Source organism: Lactuca serriola, chromosome 1 (assembly GCF_051521515.1).
Source record: "Lactuca serriola cultivar US96UC23 chromosome 1, Lser_US96UC23_V15, whole genome shotgun sequence".
Lineage (NCBI taxonomy): Eukaryota > Viridiplantae > Streptophyta > Magnoliopsida > Asterales > Asteraceae > Lactuca > Lactuca serriola.
In genome coordinates, this window is record NC_136408.1 from 255,868,061 (window position 1) to 255,889,808 (window position 21,748).

Here is a 21,748-nt window from a genome sequence, read left to right on the forward strand (position 1 = left end):
AAGTTGCATTAAAGATATACACAAACGCACAAATATTAATGTAGAAAACTCAAAACGGTAAAAAACCACGAGGGGAAGAGATCAGCGAGAGAGATACACAAATGATTGATGACGTTATAATACAATAAATAATAGTGTAATATAAGTGTTTAATGGATGGGTTTTGGTGAGGTAAATTTAAGAACCTAAGCGTAACACATAGACATTTGTGAAAATTTGTCATAAATTGCTAACACTTACGTGAGTTTGTATTTATTTCTCCTTAAGAAAAGAAAGATAACAAGGAAATCATTCGCTAGAGTTGAAATTTGGGGATGATTAGATGAAGAGTTAAATCAACTTTAATAATGTGGGGTGGAAGAAATTTGTCATCGCTCACAAAGTCTTGTTGTTTGATAATGACACAACCATCCCTATTATTCCTTCTTCATGCTTTACCATCTAGTATGCATGTGTCATAAATTTTCAAATTCACACGAATATTTTTTCAATCGATTTTAATTTTAGTTTTTTTTTTTTTTTTTTGAGAATTTCTTTTTTGGAACGGCTGAATTTTTATTAAAAAAAAACCTTAACAAGAAGCTAAAGATGAAATAGAACAATTACATCCTAAAGTTCAAAATAGGGTTTTGAAGCCATAAATCCCATCGGAATAGAGAATTTATGCTTCTGATGCACCATCCAATTAAAAGAAAAAACAACATCAAAAAATAACATATCTTGTCTTGGTCTCATTTGATCAGATACACACTTATTTCCGAAATTCCATATGGACCACCAGTTCGTGTAGGTAATAGTTTCCAATATATCATTCCTATTCATACTTAAATGAATAGCCTCCAAGAAGAAATATATCTCATCCACTGAATTTATCAAAGAAAGATCAAGATCACACCACTGATTCAGTTTCTGAATCAAAGCTTTTGCAAACGTATACTAAAAAAAGGATGATTTAGCACTTCTCACTTGCAAATAAGATAAAGAGAACCAGGAACATCAATACCTCTACAGATTAAATTAGATTAATTATTCTTGATCGGATACAAGTTTTATTTCTTATATATATATATATATATATATATATATATATATATATATATATATATATATATATATTAAACTTTTTATTTATCAAATTTTTTTAAAAAAATTAACCTAAATTAATGAAAACAAAAATTCCTTTTTAGATTCATATGTACCTATGTATATTAGCATACACAAGGGCTTGAACTTTATGAATATGAAAATTACAAACTCGAGGAAATGCAATGGAAGAAATGATAGCATACAAGCATGGGTGTCTGTTGACCTGGCAACAACCATCCTACATGGCGTGGGCCCTATCTTGACAGCTCGGTGCCATGTGGACAGTTCTTTTTTGTCCATTTTGAAAGAGTGTGTGAGTCATGTGATTACACATACCCCAACCACCTTAATTTTTAGTAATTTCGTTTCCTCTTTCGCAACTTATAATTCTTAACCCGATTTGACTCCCTTGACCTTGACCAACTAAAAGACCATTTTGCCCTTCAAACAATCGTAGGTCACGTTGTTTCCCATGTTACATGTTTGATTCAGATAATGTTTATAAACTAAATTCAATGAAAAGAATACAAAACGAGAAGAAAAACAGTCAACAGGAATTTCTATTTCTGTGACTATATACTAAAACGAAATTTCTATTTATATTTCTATATTCTATATAATTATACTCGCACATAAAATCAAACCAAAGAAAAGGAATACAAAAATATCTAACGTTTGAGGGCAGTTTTGTAATTTTGACAGAGATTATTCCTCCATCTCTCTCCTATTAAACCAGATTGTACGAAAGCACATCTCAAAAGTGGGTCTGCCTTCTGAATTCTGACGCTCTGTAACAATGGCTTCGGATAACGACACCGGCGAAAAACAAAATGGGCCACCTCCACCGGCGACGGCGGCGGTTGCAGAGTGTACCGTGGAAGAGGTGGCTCTGGTGGTGCCGGAAACCGACGACACATCACTACCGGTAATGACATTCCGGGCATGGACACTGGGCGTTGGGTCGTGCGTTGTTCTAATATTCCTAAACACTTTCTTCATATACCGAACTCAGCCTCTCGCGATATCAGCCATTCTTATGCAGATTGCAGTTCTTCCGATCGGAAAATTCATGGCGGCGACGTTGCCGACGAAGGAGTACAAGTTAATGGGTCGGAGCTTTAGCTTGAATCCGGGTCCGTTTAACATGAAGGAGCACGTGATAATCACTGTGTTTGCAAATTGTGGGGTGTCTACAGGTGGGGGTGATGCGTACTCGATTGGAGCCATTACTGTTATGAAAGCTTATTATAGACAGAGCTTGAGTTTCCTCTGTGGTTTGATTATCGTTTTGACTACTCAGGTAATTTTATGTGGTTTGAATTCAAATTATAACTTTATTAGATTATATAATAATAATAATAATAATAATAATAATAAAGAAATACTTTTGTTCGAAACTAATGATGTTATTATTATTATTTTGAATTTTATTGTTAGATATTAGGGTATGGATGGGCAGGAATGCTGAGAAGATATCTGGTTGATCCAGTGGAGATGTGGTGGCCAGCAAACCTAGCTCAGGTTTCTCTCTTTAGGTCAGTACCATTTTTATTTTATTATTTATAATTAGCTAATAAATATTATATAATAATTAATGATTAATCGTATGCATATTCTACTTTATGGTTTGGTGGAAAAAGTTACATGCTATATTTGTATGCCTAATATTCCTTTTAGAGCTTGAAAAGTTTATATACTGAAAAATTGAAGATACGTGGACGTCATTTGAAGAATAATAATTAATAACCATAAAGGGGACATATATGAATATGTGCCATTCATTGCACACTGGTTGCCTTATATATTTATGGATCAATTACAAAATAGTTCTTATTTTATTTTATTTTATTTTATTTTTATTAAAAAAATTGATTTTTAATTTTTATAACATAGTTATTTTTAGAAATCTATCTGATTATAATATTTGCATTTTAAATTATTTTTATTAATATATAGTATTTTGAAAATCTTATTCAATTATATCAACAGATGAAATTGTTTTGTATTTAGATGTCATTGTTATAATTAAACATGATTCTGGATTGTGATTCGTAGACAACAATTTTTCTTTATGTCCATGCACAACTTATGCTTTGTGGAGTTATACATTACAACATTTTAAAGTATATATTGTTGTGTTATAGAGAAAAATTGTTATGTATGAATTAGTTTCCTTTTTAAAAGAAATTGCAATAAGTAGAAATAAAAATAAGATGATTTATTAACAAATTATTATATAAATATGCAGAGTAATAAACTGTTCATATGTTTTACCATTAGCACAAAACGAGGCTAATAATTTCATAACTGCTATACTTCGAAATTTCAAATTGTTTCTCAACAAAGATATCCTTACAAAAGGTGAGCGCATCATATAGCAGACATTTGCATTTATCCCACAAAAGTATGTTGCTATTTAGTGCATTTATCAATTTATTTATGGGCTAAATCTGATATATAATAACTTAATTTCCTTTATAATTCTATTTCTTTCTATAACAACATTGTGTATAAATAGAAAACAAAATTTATTAAGGCATAGTAGTTGGGAAAATCTATCAATTATAACATTGCATTTTTAGTTTTTTTTTTTCTATTATTAGACATTATAAGTTGAAAAACCTTCATAGTTATAACACCAAAAATTGAGATCTCCATCATGGTATTATTGATACTATAAGAAGCAACAAAAATAGAATATTAAGAAGCAACAAAACTAGAATGTGATGAACAAATCAATGAAACTAGGTTAGTCCTTTCGCAGAAATAAGCTAACTTATTGTAATTTAGCATTTGGTAAGACCATAAAATTAGATTATAAAGTAACTTATAAACTAGTTTTTTGATGAGCTAGTTTGAGATGACTTATTCATAACTTATAAGTTAAAAGTTAGCTTTGCAGCTAACGTGTCAAACAGGGCCTAGTATATTTGTGCATATATCTATTTATTTACTTATTTATGCATTAATTACAATAAATAACAAAGAACACTACCAAATCATGGATTATAGTGGGCCTAGTATATCTGTGCATATATTTGTTTATTTACTTACTTATGCATTAATTGCAATAAATAGCAACGAACACTACCAAATCATGGATTACATACTTCACCACTTTTACATTTTACAAATAATAACAACCTACTTCCACTTTCTTCCATACTTCAAATTTTACTTATAATAGCAACCTACACTCAATATAACTATAGAAGTATCAACGTGTTTTATAAAAATTCACGATTACAACAACATTTAACGATATTGGTTATTACTATAAGTAAGAATACATTGAAAGTATATTGTTATTATAAGCAAAATTTAAATCAAAACAATACTTTCAGTAAAGTGCGTTGCTATTATTAGTAATTAACCTTTTATACTTATTTATTTATTTATTTTAGGGCATTGCATGAAAAGGAAAACAAAGGTGAAGGCATGACAAGGATGCGATTTTTCATGATCTTCCTGGTTTTAAGCTTTGCGTATTACGCACTTCCAGGCTACCTTTTTCCCATTTTAACCTTCTTCTCCTGGGTTTGCTGGGTTTGGCCCCACAGCATCACCGCCCAACAAATCGGCTCCGGCTACCATGGGTTAGGAGTCGGCGCCTTCACCCTCGACTGGGCTGGGATCTCCGCCTACCATGGCAGCCCATTAGTCACCCCTTGGACTTCCATTCTCAACGTCGGAGCAGGCTTCATCGCCTTCATCTACATCATCGTTCCGATTTGTTACTGGAAATACGACACATTTGATGCCAGAAAATTCCCAATCTTCTCCAACAAGCTATTCACCGCCACCGGCCATGAATACGACACCACCAGAATCTTAACGCCACAATTCGATCTCAACATCGCTGCTTACAATAGTTACAGCAAGCTCTACTTAAGTCCTTTGTTTGCGCTTTCAATTGGATCCGGATTCGCCAGGTTCACCGCCACTCTCACCCACGTCGCCTTATTCCATGGCGGGTGAGTGTTAAATGTTTCTCAGTTTCTATTGAAATAAATTGTCTAGGGTTTTGATTTGATTTGTGTTTGATGTTTCAATTGATCGATCAAATTTTTTGTCTAGGGTTTTGATTTGATTTGATTTTGTTTTGTAGGGATATATGGAAGCAGAGTAAATCGGCAGTGAAGAATGCTAAGATCGACATCCATGCGAAACTGATGCAGAGCTATAAACAAGTCCCGCAATGGTGGTATCTGGTGATGTTGGTAGGGAGCATCGCGTTGTCTCTGGTGATGTGTTTTGTTTGGAAAGAAGATGTGCAGCTTCCATGGTGGGGGTTTCTCTTTGCTTTTGGTCTGGCTTGGCTCGTTACTCTCCCCATTGGAGTCATTCAAGCTACTACAAACCAGCAACCTGGATATGACATCATAGCACAGTTCATAATCGGGTATATTTTGCCTGGAAAACCGATTGCGAATCTGCTGTTCAAAATCTACGGAAGAATCAGTACAATTCATGCTCTTTCTTTCTTGTCGGATCTGAAGCTAGGGCACTACATGAAGATCCCACCTCGATGCATGTTCACAGCTCAGCTCGTCGGAACCCTAGTTGCAGGGACGGTGAATCTCGCTGTGTCATGGTGGATGTTGGAGAATATCGAGAATCTGTGTGATATCGAGGGGCTTCATCCCGAAAGTCCATGGACATGCCCCAAATTCAAAGTTACATTTGATGCTTCTGTGATTTGGGGACTCATCGGACCCGAGCGACTCTTTGGATCCGGAGGTTTGTATAGAAATCTCGTATGGCTGTTTCTAATCGGAGCGTTCTTGCCGGTGCCGGTGTGGATAATGAGCAAGATTTTCCCGGAAAAGAAATGGATTCCGTTGATTAACATACCTGTTATATCATATGGTTTCGCCGGAATGCCGCCGGCGACTCCCACAAACATAGCAAGCTGGCTTGTCACCGGAATGATCTTTAACTATTTTGTGTTCAAGTACCGGAAACAATGGTGGCAGAAGTACAATTACATCCTTTCGGCGGCGCTGGATGCAGGTACGGCGTTCATGGGTGTGTTGTTGTTCTTCGCCTTGCAAAACGAAGGGGTTAATTTGAAGTGGTGGGGGGCAAAGCCTGACCACTGTCCTTTGGCCACGTGTCCAACAGCTACCGGAATTAATGTCACCGGTTGCCCGATATTCTAGGCGCGGGTAGCAGCAGCAGCAATATATTGTAGCTAGCTAGAATACGAGTGTTTGTTACTTTGTTTGCAAGCATAAACTTGTTAATATATGGGTCCTACTTATTCTAAGGCTTTGTCGTATGGATTGAGTTTGGCTACGTGTGGTGCCTACGGTGCCTACGTGGCATCTCTACCCACGTGTGAACACCGCCCCAATAAGGAGTATGTGTCTTGTGGCGTGATGTTGGCTACGGACGAAGAAGACTAATGCAATTGATGGACCATTTTTTACCATTCTTTTTTCTTTCTTTTCTTTTGACCGTTAACAAGGTAAAAAAAAAATCAAACAAAACTTAATAGACATATATAAATACATACACAACATATAAACAAATACATTTCCATTCATATCACAAACATATTTCTATTACCTCTGTCAAACACACTTTCAAACATAGATATGAATAATTTTGCGGGTTCGATTGCTTCTTCTTCATCCGATGATGATAGCTCTGATGAAGATGACTTGGTGTTGCACACGTTGTCGTCTGCGGCACGCAATAGAGTGCAGCAAAGAGGTGAAAGTTCAAATACCGAGAAGAGGCATAGAATTTCGATAGTTCGGGATCGTATGGGGACACACGAGTTTTTGGTACATGATTACTTTGCCCCTGATAGTTTGTATGACCTATCAAAATTTGAAGACCAATTTTGTATTAGTAGAAAATTATTTTTACGTATTGCTAAAGATTTGGAAAACAATTATGCGTTTTTCCAATTGCGATGTGATGCAAGAGGTAAACGTGGTTTTAGTACCCTACAAAAATGCACAGCAACCCTTAGACAATTGGCATACGGCATAGCAGCAGATGCTTCAGATGAGTATCTGAAAATGTCTGAGAGGACTGGGCTAGAATGTGTTTATCCTTTTTGTGAGTATGTCATAGAGTTTTATGGTAACATATATTTGCGACATCCAACTAGAAATGATATCGAACAATTGTATGTCGCCCATGAAGCTAAACACGGCTTACCAGGAATGCTTGGCAGCATTGATTGTACATATTGGGAGTGGGCAAATTGTCTCAATACATGGCGAGGTCAATTCACTCGAGGTGATCATGGCGTCCCGACTTTTATACTAGAGGTCGTTGCATCACATGACCTATGGATTTGACATGCATTTTTTGGTATGGCGGGGTCAAACAACGACCTGAATGTGCTTGGAGCCTCTCCGATATTTAATGATATTTTGCAGGGTAAAGCACCAAATATGCCGTTTGTTGTTAATAAACATCAATATAATTGCGGGTATTACCTTGGTGATGAGATATATCCAAAGTACGCTACGTTTGTTAAGTCGTTTTCATTTTCGGCCGATGAAAAACGAAAATTGTTCAAATTAGCACAAGAATCGGCAATGAAAGATGTGGAACGGACGTTTGGGGTCCTCAAACAAAAGTGACACATTATCAAACATCCGACACGGTCATGGGATAGGTCGAAATTGACGAAGGTTTTGACTGTTTGTGTTATTTTACATAACATGATAATTGAAGAAAATGGTATAGCTATTTGTATATATAATCCGATAGATATTCTTAACCTACCTGCAGTAATACAAGTCGGCAGCCCTGCATACTTCACACGATTTTTGGAAATACAAAATAGTGAAACACGTCACAATTTACGTTATGATTTGACTGAGCATGTATGGCAAAGGCAATTCCAGCAACACGGTGGCTATGACAACGACGGGGATGACGGCGAGTAATATTTTATATGCTTTTTTTTTGTAATTTAGGTTTTAAATTATTATGTTTTTTAAGTAATGTAGATTTTAAATTTATGTTTTTTAAATTAATGTAAAATGTTTTTAACTAATATTTATGTTTTTATTTTTTTTTAATAATTATTTTTTAAATAATTTTAATGTAAAAAAATAAAAAAAATAAAAATAAAAAATGATGTAGAGTGGTGACCATTTCCAAGAGATAGTAGGTTGGTAGTGGGTTTGTAGTGGAGGTGATGTGGCGCTGATATGGCGTCACTTTTTGAGTAGGTTGGGTGTGACCATACCCCTTAGCCTTAGCCTTACTTTTTAAGTCATCATTAACGTAAAATTATCATTTGACTAACTTTCGCCATTATAACCTAATCAATAAACATTTATTATTTAACAATTATATTTTATTATTAAGTTTATTAATATTAATAATTTCAAAGTTATCTTTTATTAAGATAAAAAAAACAATAATAATGTTTTCAAAATATAATAATATAAATAATATTATATTATTATAATATAATATTATAATAATGTTTGGCTGCCGGCTGAGACTGTGCCGGTCGCCGATCCATCCCCTGAGACTCGGCCTCCTCCCTAGCCTGAGTCTCCAACTCAATCTCCCTCTTCCGGGCATTTTCCTGGAGCTTAGCAAATGTCCGGTAAGTTGAGTTCGATACAAACTCCCGAATATCCTTCCTCATAATGGCCAAATACCGGCTCATGTGTGCCTGCTCGGTAGACACCTGCTCAGGGTAGAACATCGCCCTTTCATGAAACTTCCTGGTAACCACAGTAACAGAATCAGTGCCCTGCTTGAGGGACAAGAACTCCTGAGCCAACCGTTCCCTCTCCACCGGGGGAACATACTCGTCTCTGAACATGGTGGTGAACCTCTCCCAGGTCACCTCTGAAATCTCTACAAGAGTGAAGCTTTCCGTCACGAACATCCACCAGTCCTTCGCTCCCAAGCGAAGCTGGTTTAGCGCAAACCGCACCCTCAGATGCTCCGGACATGAACACGTGTAGAAGCATTCCTCAATATCAGAAATCCATCTCATCACAGTGATCAGATCCTGCGTCCCGTCAAACTCTAGTGGCTTCGTGTTTCTGAACTCTCGAAACAACAACGAGTCACCTCCCTGAGGCCTGGCAGCAGCCACAGCTGCAATAGCCGCAGCCTCAGTCACCGCTGCGTACCGCTCATCAAAAGTCTTAATCAACGTGGTCTTGATAGACCCAAACATCTCCGGAATCTCGGCTCGAATCGCCGTTGCCACCTCATCGTGGATCATCTGACGAAGCTCCTGGCGAGGTCTCTGGTTCAAGTCCAGGATGGCCCAGCTGCGCCAGGGAAAAGAAAGAAGAAGCGTCTGACTCCTTCATGCATGCTCCACTTGGCTCGGGGGGATATAGCTCAGTTGGTAGAGCGGATCGTCACTCACGCCGCTCGTCTCAGGTCAGTGGCGTGTCCCAACCATGATGTCTCTGAAATACAACATAATAATATCAGAGACTTGCTCGAGCATACTCGCACTCGATAACTCAACCCTACTTGTTCCCTAGTACCTTGAGGATTCTTACTTAGAGTGCGCATTGCTCTAGTGTCTTCAGTAGTACGGGCCCTATACTACCGTCCATACTGCATCAATATTCACCCTAAGTCCTCATCCTCGGATCCCAGATCGCAAGTGCTCTACATCTCGCTAGCATAGGCTACCCTTCGGTAAACCTCTCATAGCTCCTCACTGCTACCTACTCGCTCTCAAGCATCTCATAGCAGTAGAAATCTTCCTAGGCTAAGGCATCACAAATCAGGTCACTCTAGTCTTAATATGAGTACCTAGCCTACTCTAGCATGCATAGCATATCACATAATCTCTCATAACACATAATGTAAGGGTATTTTAGGAAATCACCGTTCGGGCGCTGGCTGATCGTACACACTGCTTCCTTTGCTTTTCTCAAATCCTTTTACTTCTTTGGAAAAATTGTTTATATTATGAAAAACTTTCTCAAATCCCCAGTTTGAGTCCAGATACACCCGAAGGTGCATCCGAATCTCTCAAACCAAGGCTTTGATACCAACTTGTAACAACGTAAATTTCCAAAACAATTTTTCATTTTTAAACCATACTTTTAATCATCAAAACAATGTCAAAACATAATGTATCCAATGTCATCATAACAAAAAATTTCCCAGAATCTCAAACATAAACTCTATGAGTGTGTACGGATCATGCTGGCGCCTTCCCGCGATCATCGCTAGTACCTGAAACACATAACACAACTGTAAGCATAAATGATTAGTGAGTTCCCCAAGATACCACATACAACACATACGCCTTTCCGGGCCATAACTCTGTGGGATCTTCCGATCCAAGTGTCTAAGGGGACTTCCGTCCCGAATCCCGGTAGACCTTCCGGTCCTACCCGTATCGACCTTCCGGTCCGTAACCTCTTGACCTTCTGGTCCATATCATGTTGACCTTCCGGTCCTTATCATACATAACATACATAACACATACATATCACATAACAACATACAACACATACATCCCATAGCATATAAGACCTTCCGGTCACACATAGGTACCCTTCCAGATACAGTATAGTGAGAAGACTCACCTCAATGAAGTCGGATAACTCTCGTGCTCAACGTCCCGGCCTAGCCTCCTCCTATTAATCAAATAACATTCCCAATCAATACTCTCTCATAGTCTCATTTCTAATATTGGGTAGAAGGCCATTCTACCCCTCCATGAACTCCCTTGAATCAGTCTTGACCAAAACCCTAAGGTCAACGGAGGTCAACGGTCAAACTTTGACCCGACTCGTCGAGTGCACATGGGCGACTCGATGAGTCCATGCAGGTCCTCTGAATCCTTCTAGCCTCTTTTGGCTCGTCGATTCATCCTTCCACTCGACGGGTTCCTCCTGTCACGAATCGCGGGGCAACCCCGACTCGACTCGTCGAGTCCACTTATGAACTCGGTGAGTTGCTTCCATGATCATACTCAAATGACCTTCTGAGTTCAGATCTTCTTCTCTAACCTATAGATCTGACCTTCCCAAGCACGATAATCATGTAAAGGTCGAATCTTGGTACACATGCAACACACCCAAAGCTTCTTTTGGTGAAATAACCTCTAAAATGGCCTCCTAGGCTCATAACTCAAAAGGTATGGCATAAAGCAGAGTAGAAAGGACTCTCTGGACCTCTTAAGGTCCAAATCTATGAACCATTTTGCCTTGGGACCTCACATACTCCAGATTCAACTAAAATAGGCATAAAGAAAACCCTAGATTCCACTAGAATCATTATAAACACGAGGATGGCACAGATTGTTACCTACAACAGCTTCCTCTGTTCAAATAGAAGTGGATCCAAGCTCCTCAACCCGCTTAGCTTGTTCTACCTCCTTCCTTCTTGCTAAAACACACAAGAAATGGTGAATTAGCCTTCCTCTTGCACCACAAACGATCTCTCTGCTCTCTAAGGTTTCTCAGGGGTGTAGTGGCTGCAAATGCAGGCTATAAAGGCCTTTAAATAGGGCACATACCCCAAGAATTAGGGTTTCAATCCACGGCGCGGACTCGTCGAGTCCACCCTTTCCGACCCGTCGAGTCCGTTCATTAATCCAGTCAGCAACCGCGGTCCTACTCGACGAGTCTACGCCTCAACTCGTCGAGTCCCTTTCTTTTACTCAAAAAAATAAATGATCAGCATAATACCTGGAAATCGGGATGTTACACCGCCCCTGGTCTGCTACTGAAGTAGTGGAACCCCGTCCATACTCCTACTAGTAGTGAGATATAGGCCCCTGCCTACACTCACATCCTTCCTATCACGGGCCTCTCCCCTACTCTGCTAATATCGAGACATGGAATTCCATCCATACTCAGCTAGTGATGAAATTCGGGACCTCGCCCACACTCATCTCCCTACCAGGCACATACTAGTATCACAGAGACACAAGTATAGTCGAACATACAACATAAGAATCTTCCTCGGGATTGCCCCGGCATCGGACCCCCGGTCCGGAGACATACTATCATCTAACATACCTCGGGCTTACCCCGACATCGGATCCTCTGTCCGGAACCTATTGTATCGTCACATGCAAGAATCACAAAGATCTCTAGCGTCCTAACATTCCTTGGGCCTCGCCCGACATCGGGTCGTAACCCAGAACATATAACCATAAGTACCTAGGGCTAAACCCCGGGTCTTCATTCTATACATAAACATAAACATGAACATAATCATAATGGGTCGGCATTGTGGCCGTAGACCCATGCACACAGTGAGGAGACTCACCTCACACTACTGAAAACTCATTGAACACTTCTGACTGCTAACCGGCAACTTCTGAACCGTTGAACCTTCGACTTCCTGAACTATCAATACCCAAAATAACATTTAGACCACAATATTCCCAAAAGTCAACCCAGGTTAAAGTCAACCTCCAGTTGACTTGACTCGCCGAGTCGATCTACCAACTCGTCGAGTCCATACTCCTCCAACCCCATACAACCCCGACTCCACTCGTCGAGTCTAGAAAGAACTCGACGAGTTCTCCTTCAACCATACCATTGGGACCATCTTCATCCGACTCGCCGAGTTCGACCTTGAACTCGTCGAGTTCATCATCTACATAAGAATGTGTCTAGGCTGTGACTCACCGAGTTGTATGAACAACTCGTCGAGTCCATCTTCATAAACTAAGGAGATTGCCTTAGACTCGCCGAGTTCTTCCTTGAACTCATCGAGTACGACAAACTTCATGACCATTATGGACTCATACTGGCTGAGTCCCTAACCACTCAACTCATACCCTTTTACAGAAGGGTTTTAGGGCAATAACTGTCCTGACTCGCCAAGTCCCACAAGTGACTCGCCGAGTCTCTCTATGTCCAACTTTATTCAGACGATTTCAGACAAGCTCAAGGCATCCAAGACCCAGATCCAGCCTCCTAGGGTCAGGATATTACACAAAGCCACTACCTTTGCACTCATACATGGCCCTTTTTGCTCAAAAGGCCAAAAAAAAACTCCTTAAACTTTGCATGGGGAGTTCTAATGGCATAAAACTTCCACCTTTATGCTTTTACTACTCAAGACACTCCTAGATCTGAAAGGATCTGGCTTGGGGACGTCCAAATCCCACAAAAAATCACCCTTGGTCCATAAACTTCATAAAAAGGGACATAAAGAGATCTAACAAACTAGAAGTCAAGGAAGGAACTTGATTACCAAAATGAGCAGCAAATGGAGTGGATCTATTGGATCTAATCCTTCCTCCTTGAACCTCCAACCTTCTTCTTGTTCCTCCAAGCTTCAAGAATGCTCCAAAACTCTCAAAATGACTCATAACTCCAGGGAGGCTCTAGGGTTTTCATTCTGGACTTGAGAGAGTATCAAGGGGGATGATGGAGGCTATAAATTTCCTTAAATAGGGTACAAGGCCCGCATTTAGGGTTTTCCCCAAACCTGGCCAAGTCGTCGAGTCAGTCTTCTAACTCGTCGAGTAGCTTACTAAACCCGCGACCAAATCGCGCTCCAACTCGTCGAGTCACCCATCTACTCGACGAGTCACTTCCTCATTTGAGGTTTTCTTCTCTTTTCCAGCCTTCTGAATTCAGGGTGTTACAAATACCTTGAAATGCAACAGAATAATAAGCCACCAAAAAATAATAATGACAAGAACTCAACCTTTTGAGACGTATTTTCAGGCAAAGGCGTAGAAGCCATACACGACATGTGAAAGGTTGAATTCAACATGTTTGGCTTATTCTGTTCAGAAGATGAGCTATTTGCAAATGCCATCATTTTCCAGTTATCAAACACATTTATGTCTGCTGACAAATAGCTTTGTGTTGGACCAGAACTATGACAACCCGAAATTTTTATTTGTATAATTTCCCTATTCAAACACTTCAAATATTAGTTAAAAATATTTCATTACGTTTTTGGTCGGGTTTGAGTCCGTTTGGTGTTTTATTTTATTTTTCGTCAAACGATTAAATAAAAGTAAGAGTCGTAATTAGTTAAGTGTAGCGAGTGAAACAACCCAACGCCTTAGCTAGGTGTTCACGGCCAAACAAGGGGTGTTTGGGCCGTAAACACCCTTTCCCCCAAGACTCATGCATATAGCATGAGTTTACACTCTTGTCCTCATTTACCCACTTCCCACTCAAGAACACAAGAACTTTTCTCTCAACTATCATAAATTCATCCTTCAGAGACCACCAAAAATGTAAGTTTTCTTCCCTAAATTCGTTCATACAGCACTAAATCTAGTGTTTATACATCATTTCATCTTTGGATTTTCGATTTTTACATAGATATTCAAGCAATCTTCAAGCACCAAGAACACATTAGTGTTTTTGGGTCCTAAAACACCCTTGCAAGCTTCATATACGTAAGTACACCCTTCCTAACTAGTTATCTACTTAGTGTGCTTGCAAATCCTTGGAAAGAACACCAAAACCCCCCCAATAACATGGGTTTACGGTTTGGGAATCTCCCAAAACCGTAAACACCTTTCAAAGGGGTTTTGATGCCCCAAACTCCTTCTAATGCTTGACTAATGAACTAGGAACTTACATGAATGACCTAGAAGCACCCAAATCACGAAATGGTTGGATTAACCATGAGTTTACGGCCGTAAACTCATGGGTTTACGGTAGTGATGTGCACAAAAGTACTCACTAATTTTAATATTTATAACCTAACAAACTTAGCTAACTATGCACTTATAGGCAGTGTACCTAGTTAGATTACAGTATAGCTTGGGTAAGTCGGGTGTCGATCACAGGGAACGGTGTTCTAATTAATTTACTTACTATTAAATTAACCTAATTTATTAACAAGTTTAAAAGGGGTTTTATCTGGTTTTACAAGATCAGATGAACTTAAATCAAACTCAATAAATAAAAACACACTCTTGTTTAGTTTGAATCCACTTCTTCCTAATGGCTACCTAATGATTACGGATTATTAAGTTGGTTTTTAGTTGTATTAGTAATTTAGTTCTAACTTACCAATAATTAACTAATTCATGTCAAACCATGTATGTTCACACATAATTAAACACAGAACTAATTATGAATGTAAATATGCTATGTAAGATTTTGTTGTATAAACGCAATTATGATCACAATACACGTTCTCTAGCACAGCTAAGCTTTATTTATTCTAATTACTAACTAAGATTGGTCAATCCTAGCTCTAACAATTCAATGTTCACTAAATCATTAGGTAAACAAGTTCATGCAGTTTAATGGTCAAAGCTACACAGAACATGCAATCAAGCAAGTAGATAAACAAATAATAGTATGCTAGGTTATTCAAATCAAACACAAGCAATTTTTACCAACTAAACTTAATCCATAAGCATATAACTATTCATAAGTTTAAAAGCTTTATCTAGCTAAACAAGAGTAGCTAGATTCAGCTGCTCATCATAGCAACTAAACCTAAACAGCTAAAAATAATGAAAGATATGTTCTTATTTAACTAAAATATAAACCTTTACTCCTTTTGGTGTTGAAAACCCTCTTCCAGAACCTTTCTTTCGCTCTTAATCGTCTCCTGGAACTCTTTTCTTCTGCCAAAAGCTTCTCATTTTCGTAATAATCAGGAGGACTTATATAATCCTCAAAAACCCGCGCCACGTCGTGGCCAGATGCGCCACGTCGTGGGCTTCAAGCAATCCGTATCCTTCAAGGAAATCCTCTGCGTCGCGATGCCTATCTTCTGGAACACCCGTGCCACGTCGTGGGCTTCATCGCCACGTCGTGAATTTAGTGTTTATCGTGAATTTATTATTTTCTTGTCTTTCAAACCTCCCATGTTCCACATTTTGGCACTTTTGGTCCCTCTCTTTGAAAATCCTTTATATTGACTGAAAATAACAATTTAAAGTCATAAGTATCATTATTCTAAACATATTATCAATTTATTAATAAAAATGTACTTAAATATTGCCTAAAAATAAGTATAAATATGGAAATATTAAAATACCCCACACTTAGGCTTTGTTTGCCCTCAAGCAAATTTAAACTTAATTCTTAATTGCTAACACCACACAGAACATTCCGACTCTAGTTCAGCCATTATGCCAAGACCTCAACGCATGCTTTTGTGTCTAAAATTTCCTAAAGTACCCCCCCCCCCCATACTTTAAATACTCACAATCTTCAAAAACACTTGCCCACTTTTTCCAAACAATGCTCATTTTATGCAACCCTCCGAATCCATCCTCAGAAAACCTCCTTATCCTCAAGGTATTTTTAGTTGAGCAACCTAAGCATACATAATCTAGAATTACAATCATTGATACCACTATGGAGCTCTTTCGGAATTCTTCACTTCTTGATATTTGATCTTTGATTTCTTTGAATTCACCACCTTATTTGATTTATGGTATCTTCAACTTTTGAATTTCTTGGAATTTTGATCTTTTGATCTTCACTTTACTTGCTCCAAAATTCTTCACACTTTTCTCGTAATTCTCTCTCTTTTTTTTATACATGTACATCACTTTTTTTTTTCACTCAAAACCTACATGCTTAAGCAGAGACGCTCAACCTCAACCTTTATTGGTTAATGATAATAATTTTCCTGGATACATTTCAGGTTTAGGCTGCTAAACATATTGCATCCCTCAAACCAAGCGGGGTTATGTTTTTGTTCCATGATTTCACTAAAATAAGGAAGGCCATAAATGCACTATAACGTATATTGGCTCAACTAAACATTTGAACTTTCATCGGATCATCTCACATAATACTAGCAATTATAGCTCAAATTATTATTACTAGATTTAATTATTAAAAATTCAAAATTTTCAATTTTTACTATCAAATTCTATGATTATCTAGCAAATTTTTACTTTTTCTACCCCTACCCCACACTTATTTCATACAATGCCCTCATTGTATTCATAAAAATAAATCAAAATTAAAGAAAAGGGGGAAAAAGGAACAGACTCCCCTAGGATAGTGGCGTGAGCATCTCCAAAAGTGTGGAAAACGTGCATTTGGACTTCCAAAAATAGAAACTTGTTGTAGAACTAGTTGAATATGTAAATAAACCACGAACATGACTTCAAACTTCAATTCTTCAAAGTGGGTGTTTGTAAGTAAAAATGTGGGCAATGATAAACTAGGTCACGTCGTGGCAGGTAACTGGCCACGTCGTGATATGGGATGAAAGCGCGAACACCAAAATGTTGAATTTCTTCAAACTGCAAGAACGCCACGACGTGGCGGTAAGGATTCCACGTCGTGGAAACTGGGCATTAGCAGAAAATGGCTTATTTGTTTTATTTACTCTAGCAACTTTGACCAATGGCTAAATGGTTTAAGACGCTTCTATGCAAATATATTTCCCAACTGTAACCTCTCTCCTAATATACCCCACACTTATCTTGAATTGTGGGTTCCAACTCACGACTCTAAGCTTCCTTGACTAGACAAACACGACTCAAAAGTTAACCTTTTATGCTCCTTAGAATTCCAACGCTAATCTGAAAAATGGAACAACCCAAAAGAAATAAAAAGTAACATCATAGTTTAAGAATGTTTTACATTACACACCAAATTCAAACATAAAAACAAACTAAAAAAAACTACTCAAAAGCAAAACAAAATGAAAAGAAAAATCAATCATCATCTTGATCTTGTGCTCCACTTGGCCCTGCCCCGTCATTCTGCGGACGCCATAGCTCCTCCCATGTCGGAAAATAAGGATACTGTGGTGGCATAGAAGGTGGTCGGGTCACACCCAAATGCGAATAAATACCCTCAGTAAACTGGGTATGGTAAATGGCATGCCCCCGTAAATTATCCAAATACGTTCCCACCTAACTCTGAAAAGAGTCGGTGGGCACTCCCTGCACATACTGCGAAGCCACACGTTCTCTCTCGACTTCTCCTCTAGCCCGCACATTCCGACGCCGCGGTCTGGCTGGTGGTTGTTGTCCTGGCTGCACCTCCTCTTGCTCGTCATCTATCGGCGGTATAACAAAACGTCCCCCGATATTCACCACCGCTCGCATAATACCCAAGACTTGAATGGTCAAGTCTGTGTCTGGGAATCGAGTAAGATTCCTCACAAATTCATAGGTCAAAATATGATATGACCTAGCCAGGCGAGTAACCAAATGCCCCCCAGTAATCGGGCTCCCAGGCCTAGAATTGGCCGCTTTCTTCCCCATGAACCTTGCCAACATATAAGGTAAATCACAGCAAACTCCCGGGGTAATAAGAGTCCATAAATAAAATAGATTCTGAATGGGGACTTTATCACCATGATGCCTGTGATTAATTGAAAAAGTGATAAGGCGGTGTAAAAATCGGAAAACCGGATTCCGAATGTGTGACTCACTCGAGTCACGAGTGTTGTACTCATGGTTAGAAATGCCCCACCAGAACTGCACATCCATAGTACCGGGAGAAAAATCTCGAACACATCCAAGCAAGAACGGAATGAAAAACGGAGATTGCGTCTCCACTTCTGTATAGAGCCCCATACGCCAAGCAAATTCCCGAAGACTACACTCTCGATATACACCACCCAAACGAAACACAAGTGCCCGGTTGTAGGTGAAATCAAGGGTGCGTTCCTCGAAGCATAAGGTAGAGAAAAACTCTACCGATAATTCCCGGTATACGGGTTCTTGGATGGCAAACAAATTCCTCCACCCGTGGCAAGTGAACGAAAATTGGTCCCCTTCGTATGTTTTCGACCAATAGTGTGTCAACTCTGCAACCATTCCCACTCCACCAAGCCATCCCCAATCGATAATTGGGGCTATTGCAAACTCCCTATTATACAGCCATCTAAGTCGATTCTCGTAAGTAGTCAACAACGGTCGGGGAATGTTTTGAGGGAACTGGTATAAGGGATGTATACTTGCTACATCTATCGGGTTTTCCTCCTGTGGAACAGCTCTTTGTGGTCCCATTTCTGCATACAAAAGCAAACCAAAGCAGCAAACAACCGACATATTAAAACAATTTAAATCTGTTTCACAGAAGTCACGACGTGGCCAGGCTACGCCACGTCGTGGGCCGCGATCGATCACAGCTCTACGATCGGTCCATTTATATGTCATTTCTTCCAAAATTAGTGCTTGGGGTTTGTTCCTATGGACATTTAAGGGTCATGCAATCTAAAATCAACCACTAGATTCAACCAATTTCGTGAATCCTACAAACCCTAACCATGAAAACTTGAAATTGGAAGAACTAACTACAAAATTAGAAGTAAAACACATACCAAGTAGATTAATTGGCAAGATCTCGCAAGGAACTTGGAAGTAGATTAAGCAATCAGCTATGGGGTTTTGTTGTTCCCGTTCGTGCGATAGTTTCAAGTGGGGAATGAGTTTATTGGTCAAAGGGTTTTAAAGAATTGGTCCCCCCTGATTTTTTAAAGGCCACGACATGGCTGGCTATGCCCACGTCGTGGACCTTAAATCCGCTTTATAGTCCCGTGTTTCCATTTCGACCCACGACGTGGCTGGCTATGCCCACGTCGTGGAAACTGCCAAATGCAAAATTTTAATAAAGTCTAACATATTAACTAATTACTTTGCATTTCATTCATTATTTAAAGTTCCCCACAACTAATTCTTTACCAATTATGAGTTTTTAGATGATGAATTGATGTCTTTCCTAATTAAAAGCTAAAAAAAATAAAAGAAAATGAAAAGAAAATGCAAACTAAGCTCGGGTTGCCTCCCGAGAAGCGCTTCTTTTTCTTGGAGTCTTGAGCTGGACTCCGTGCCTTCTACGTTGAATCTTCGGAAGAGTCCACCATTAAGATCTTTTGTTCCTTGAACCGCCGCTTGTAAGCTTGAACTCGTCTTTTATATGCCTTCTTTGAATTCTCCTTTTTTGCCTTGCCCTCTTCTTTAAGCTTGCGTTTTGTGCCCTTAGTTTGTTCCTTGCACTCCATAGCATCCTCCTCTTCTTTCACCACCGGCCTTGTTACTCTTGAAGTGACCTCCTCTTCATCACTTGTCATTTCCTCATCCTCTTCGCTCACCCAAGAAGGCGGACTCTTGTAAGCTATGACTTCAATCAAATACGGAACAGATGCCCTCGGTTTTGTCCTTTGGAGTTGATGAACTGCCTTTATCTCTTCTTCCATAAGCTTTTCCAGTTCTTCTAGTTCATTCTCTTCATTAATTGTGAACACCTCGTCTTTATCTTCTTTAAAGTCATCTTTTATCCCAAAGACTTCTTGTTCATCTCCAACCCTCAAAGTGAGCTTAGACTCGCGGATATCAACAAGGGCTCCAGCAGTGTTAAGCAATGGCCGACCAAGGATTATTGGAACATCCGGATCTTCTTTCATGTCTAAGACTACAAAGTCTATTGGAAAAACAAATTTTCCGATTTTCACCAAAATATCCTCCACGATGCCACGGGGTTGCTGATGGGTTTTGGTCATAAGACATCCTATGTGCTCATACAAACCCTAATGTTTGGATCTAGGTTTCTCTATTGTACATGCTTTGAATCCAAGACTATAAACCCTAATTTTAGCATATGGAAATCAATATTAACATATAATTAGGTTTAAGATAGTACGTTGATTGTTATGTAGCAATAACAATCCCAATTCCTCCTTGAATTGACTTTGGAAGGCTTAGAGCCACAAGTGTCACTCCTCTAATGGCTCACAAACACCATAATCAAGAGGATGAAGAGGAGAGAGGTTAGAGGCTGCCCAAAACATGTTCTAACCCTAGAAAAGAAGTTCCCCACGTTTTTGAGCCTTAAGGGTTCTATATATAATGAGGCTATTAGGGTTATCTAACAAGGAAACCCTAATTTGGTTGCTTAAGCCCTAAGCAACCCATAGACTCCTTTAATCAAGCCCATGGACGATTTCCTTATGGGTTTCCCCATAGAATTCGTCCACCCCTTGATTCAAGGCAATCCATGGCCCAAATTGCAATTATCTTATAATTACAATTCCAGTCCCTTAAGTTTAATTAATCTCTTTTAGTCACAAAACTAATTACCAATTAATTATTGACTAATATTAATTAAACAATATGATTTCTCCTTTAATATATTATTCCCATAATATATTAATAAATCATATTTAATCCTTTCTCTCCATAATTCATCCTATCAAGTTGCTTTGGTGAAGGCAACCCAAAAGGACCATGCACCATCGGGTCAAGTACGTACCAAAATAGTTATGGACTTAGACACTAATCCAACAGTCTCCTACTTGGATAAGTCTAATAACTATTATGCATATGACTTCAGATCCTGATCTGCAATCGTAGCTTTCCAAATTCACTGTCAACTTTGATCCTATCAGATACGCGTGTCCTTTGATAAGGGATCATATATTCCTCCATTCTAGATATCATATGAGATATGATTTCAAATCATTCTCTTTGTACTATATCTCGATTCCCGATTTATGATGATTGACTAATTGAACAAATCAAATTAGCCCTAGCCCGGCCGAGCATTTACGTTTGTCATCACTAAATCATCGAGGGGCCCAAAGATATCGCTTTTATCCTACCTTGGATAAAAGGAATGGATAAATTTTGATACAATGCTTGCTTGCACTCACTCACCGAATCACACACAAAAATATGTTTTATAACACCAAGTTACTAGTGCGTTTACATATTATCAATGTGCAACCGATTCACAAGATACAACTCACACATCTCGGTTTCAAGAATATA

The 21,748-nt window shown here is 38.8% G+C and overlaps 2 protein-coding genes across 2 annotated transcripts; both read left to right on the forward strand.

The window, feature by feature from the left end:
- The first annotated feature begins 1,826 nt into the window (after positions 1 to 1,826).
- OPT3 (oligopeptide transporter) lies at positions 1,827 to 6,520 on the forward strand. Its single transcript, XM_078998898.1, has 4 exons — positions 1,827 to 2,386; positions 2,524 to 2,621; positions 4,491 to 5,060; positions 5,195 to 6,520. Exons 1-4 carry the CDS (start codon positions 1,883 to 1,885, stop codon positions 6,246 to 6,248), a joined length of 2,226 nt encoding a protein of 741 aa, XP_078855024.1. The 5' UTR covers positions 1,827 to 1,882; the 3' UTR covers positions 6,249 to 6,520.
- A 166-nt stretch (positions 6,521 to 6,686) lies between these two features.
- On the forward strand, positions 6,687 to 7,691 carry LOC145067241 (uncharacterized). The gene is made up of 2 exons (XM_079014428.1): positions 6,687 to 7,373; positions 7,485 to 7,691. Exons 1-2 carry the CDS (start codon positions 6,687 to 6,689, stop codon positions 7,689 to 7,691), a joined length of 894 nt encoding a protein of 297 aa, XP_078870554.1.
- The last annotated feature ends 14,057 nt before the right edge of the window (positions 7,692 to 21,748 follow it).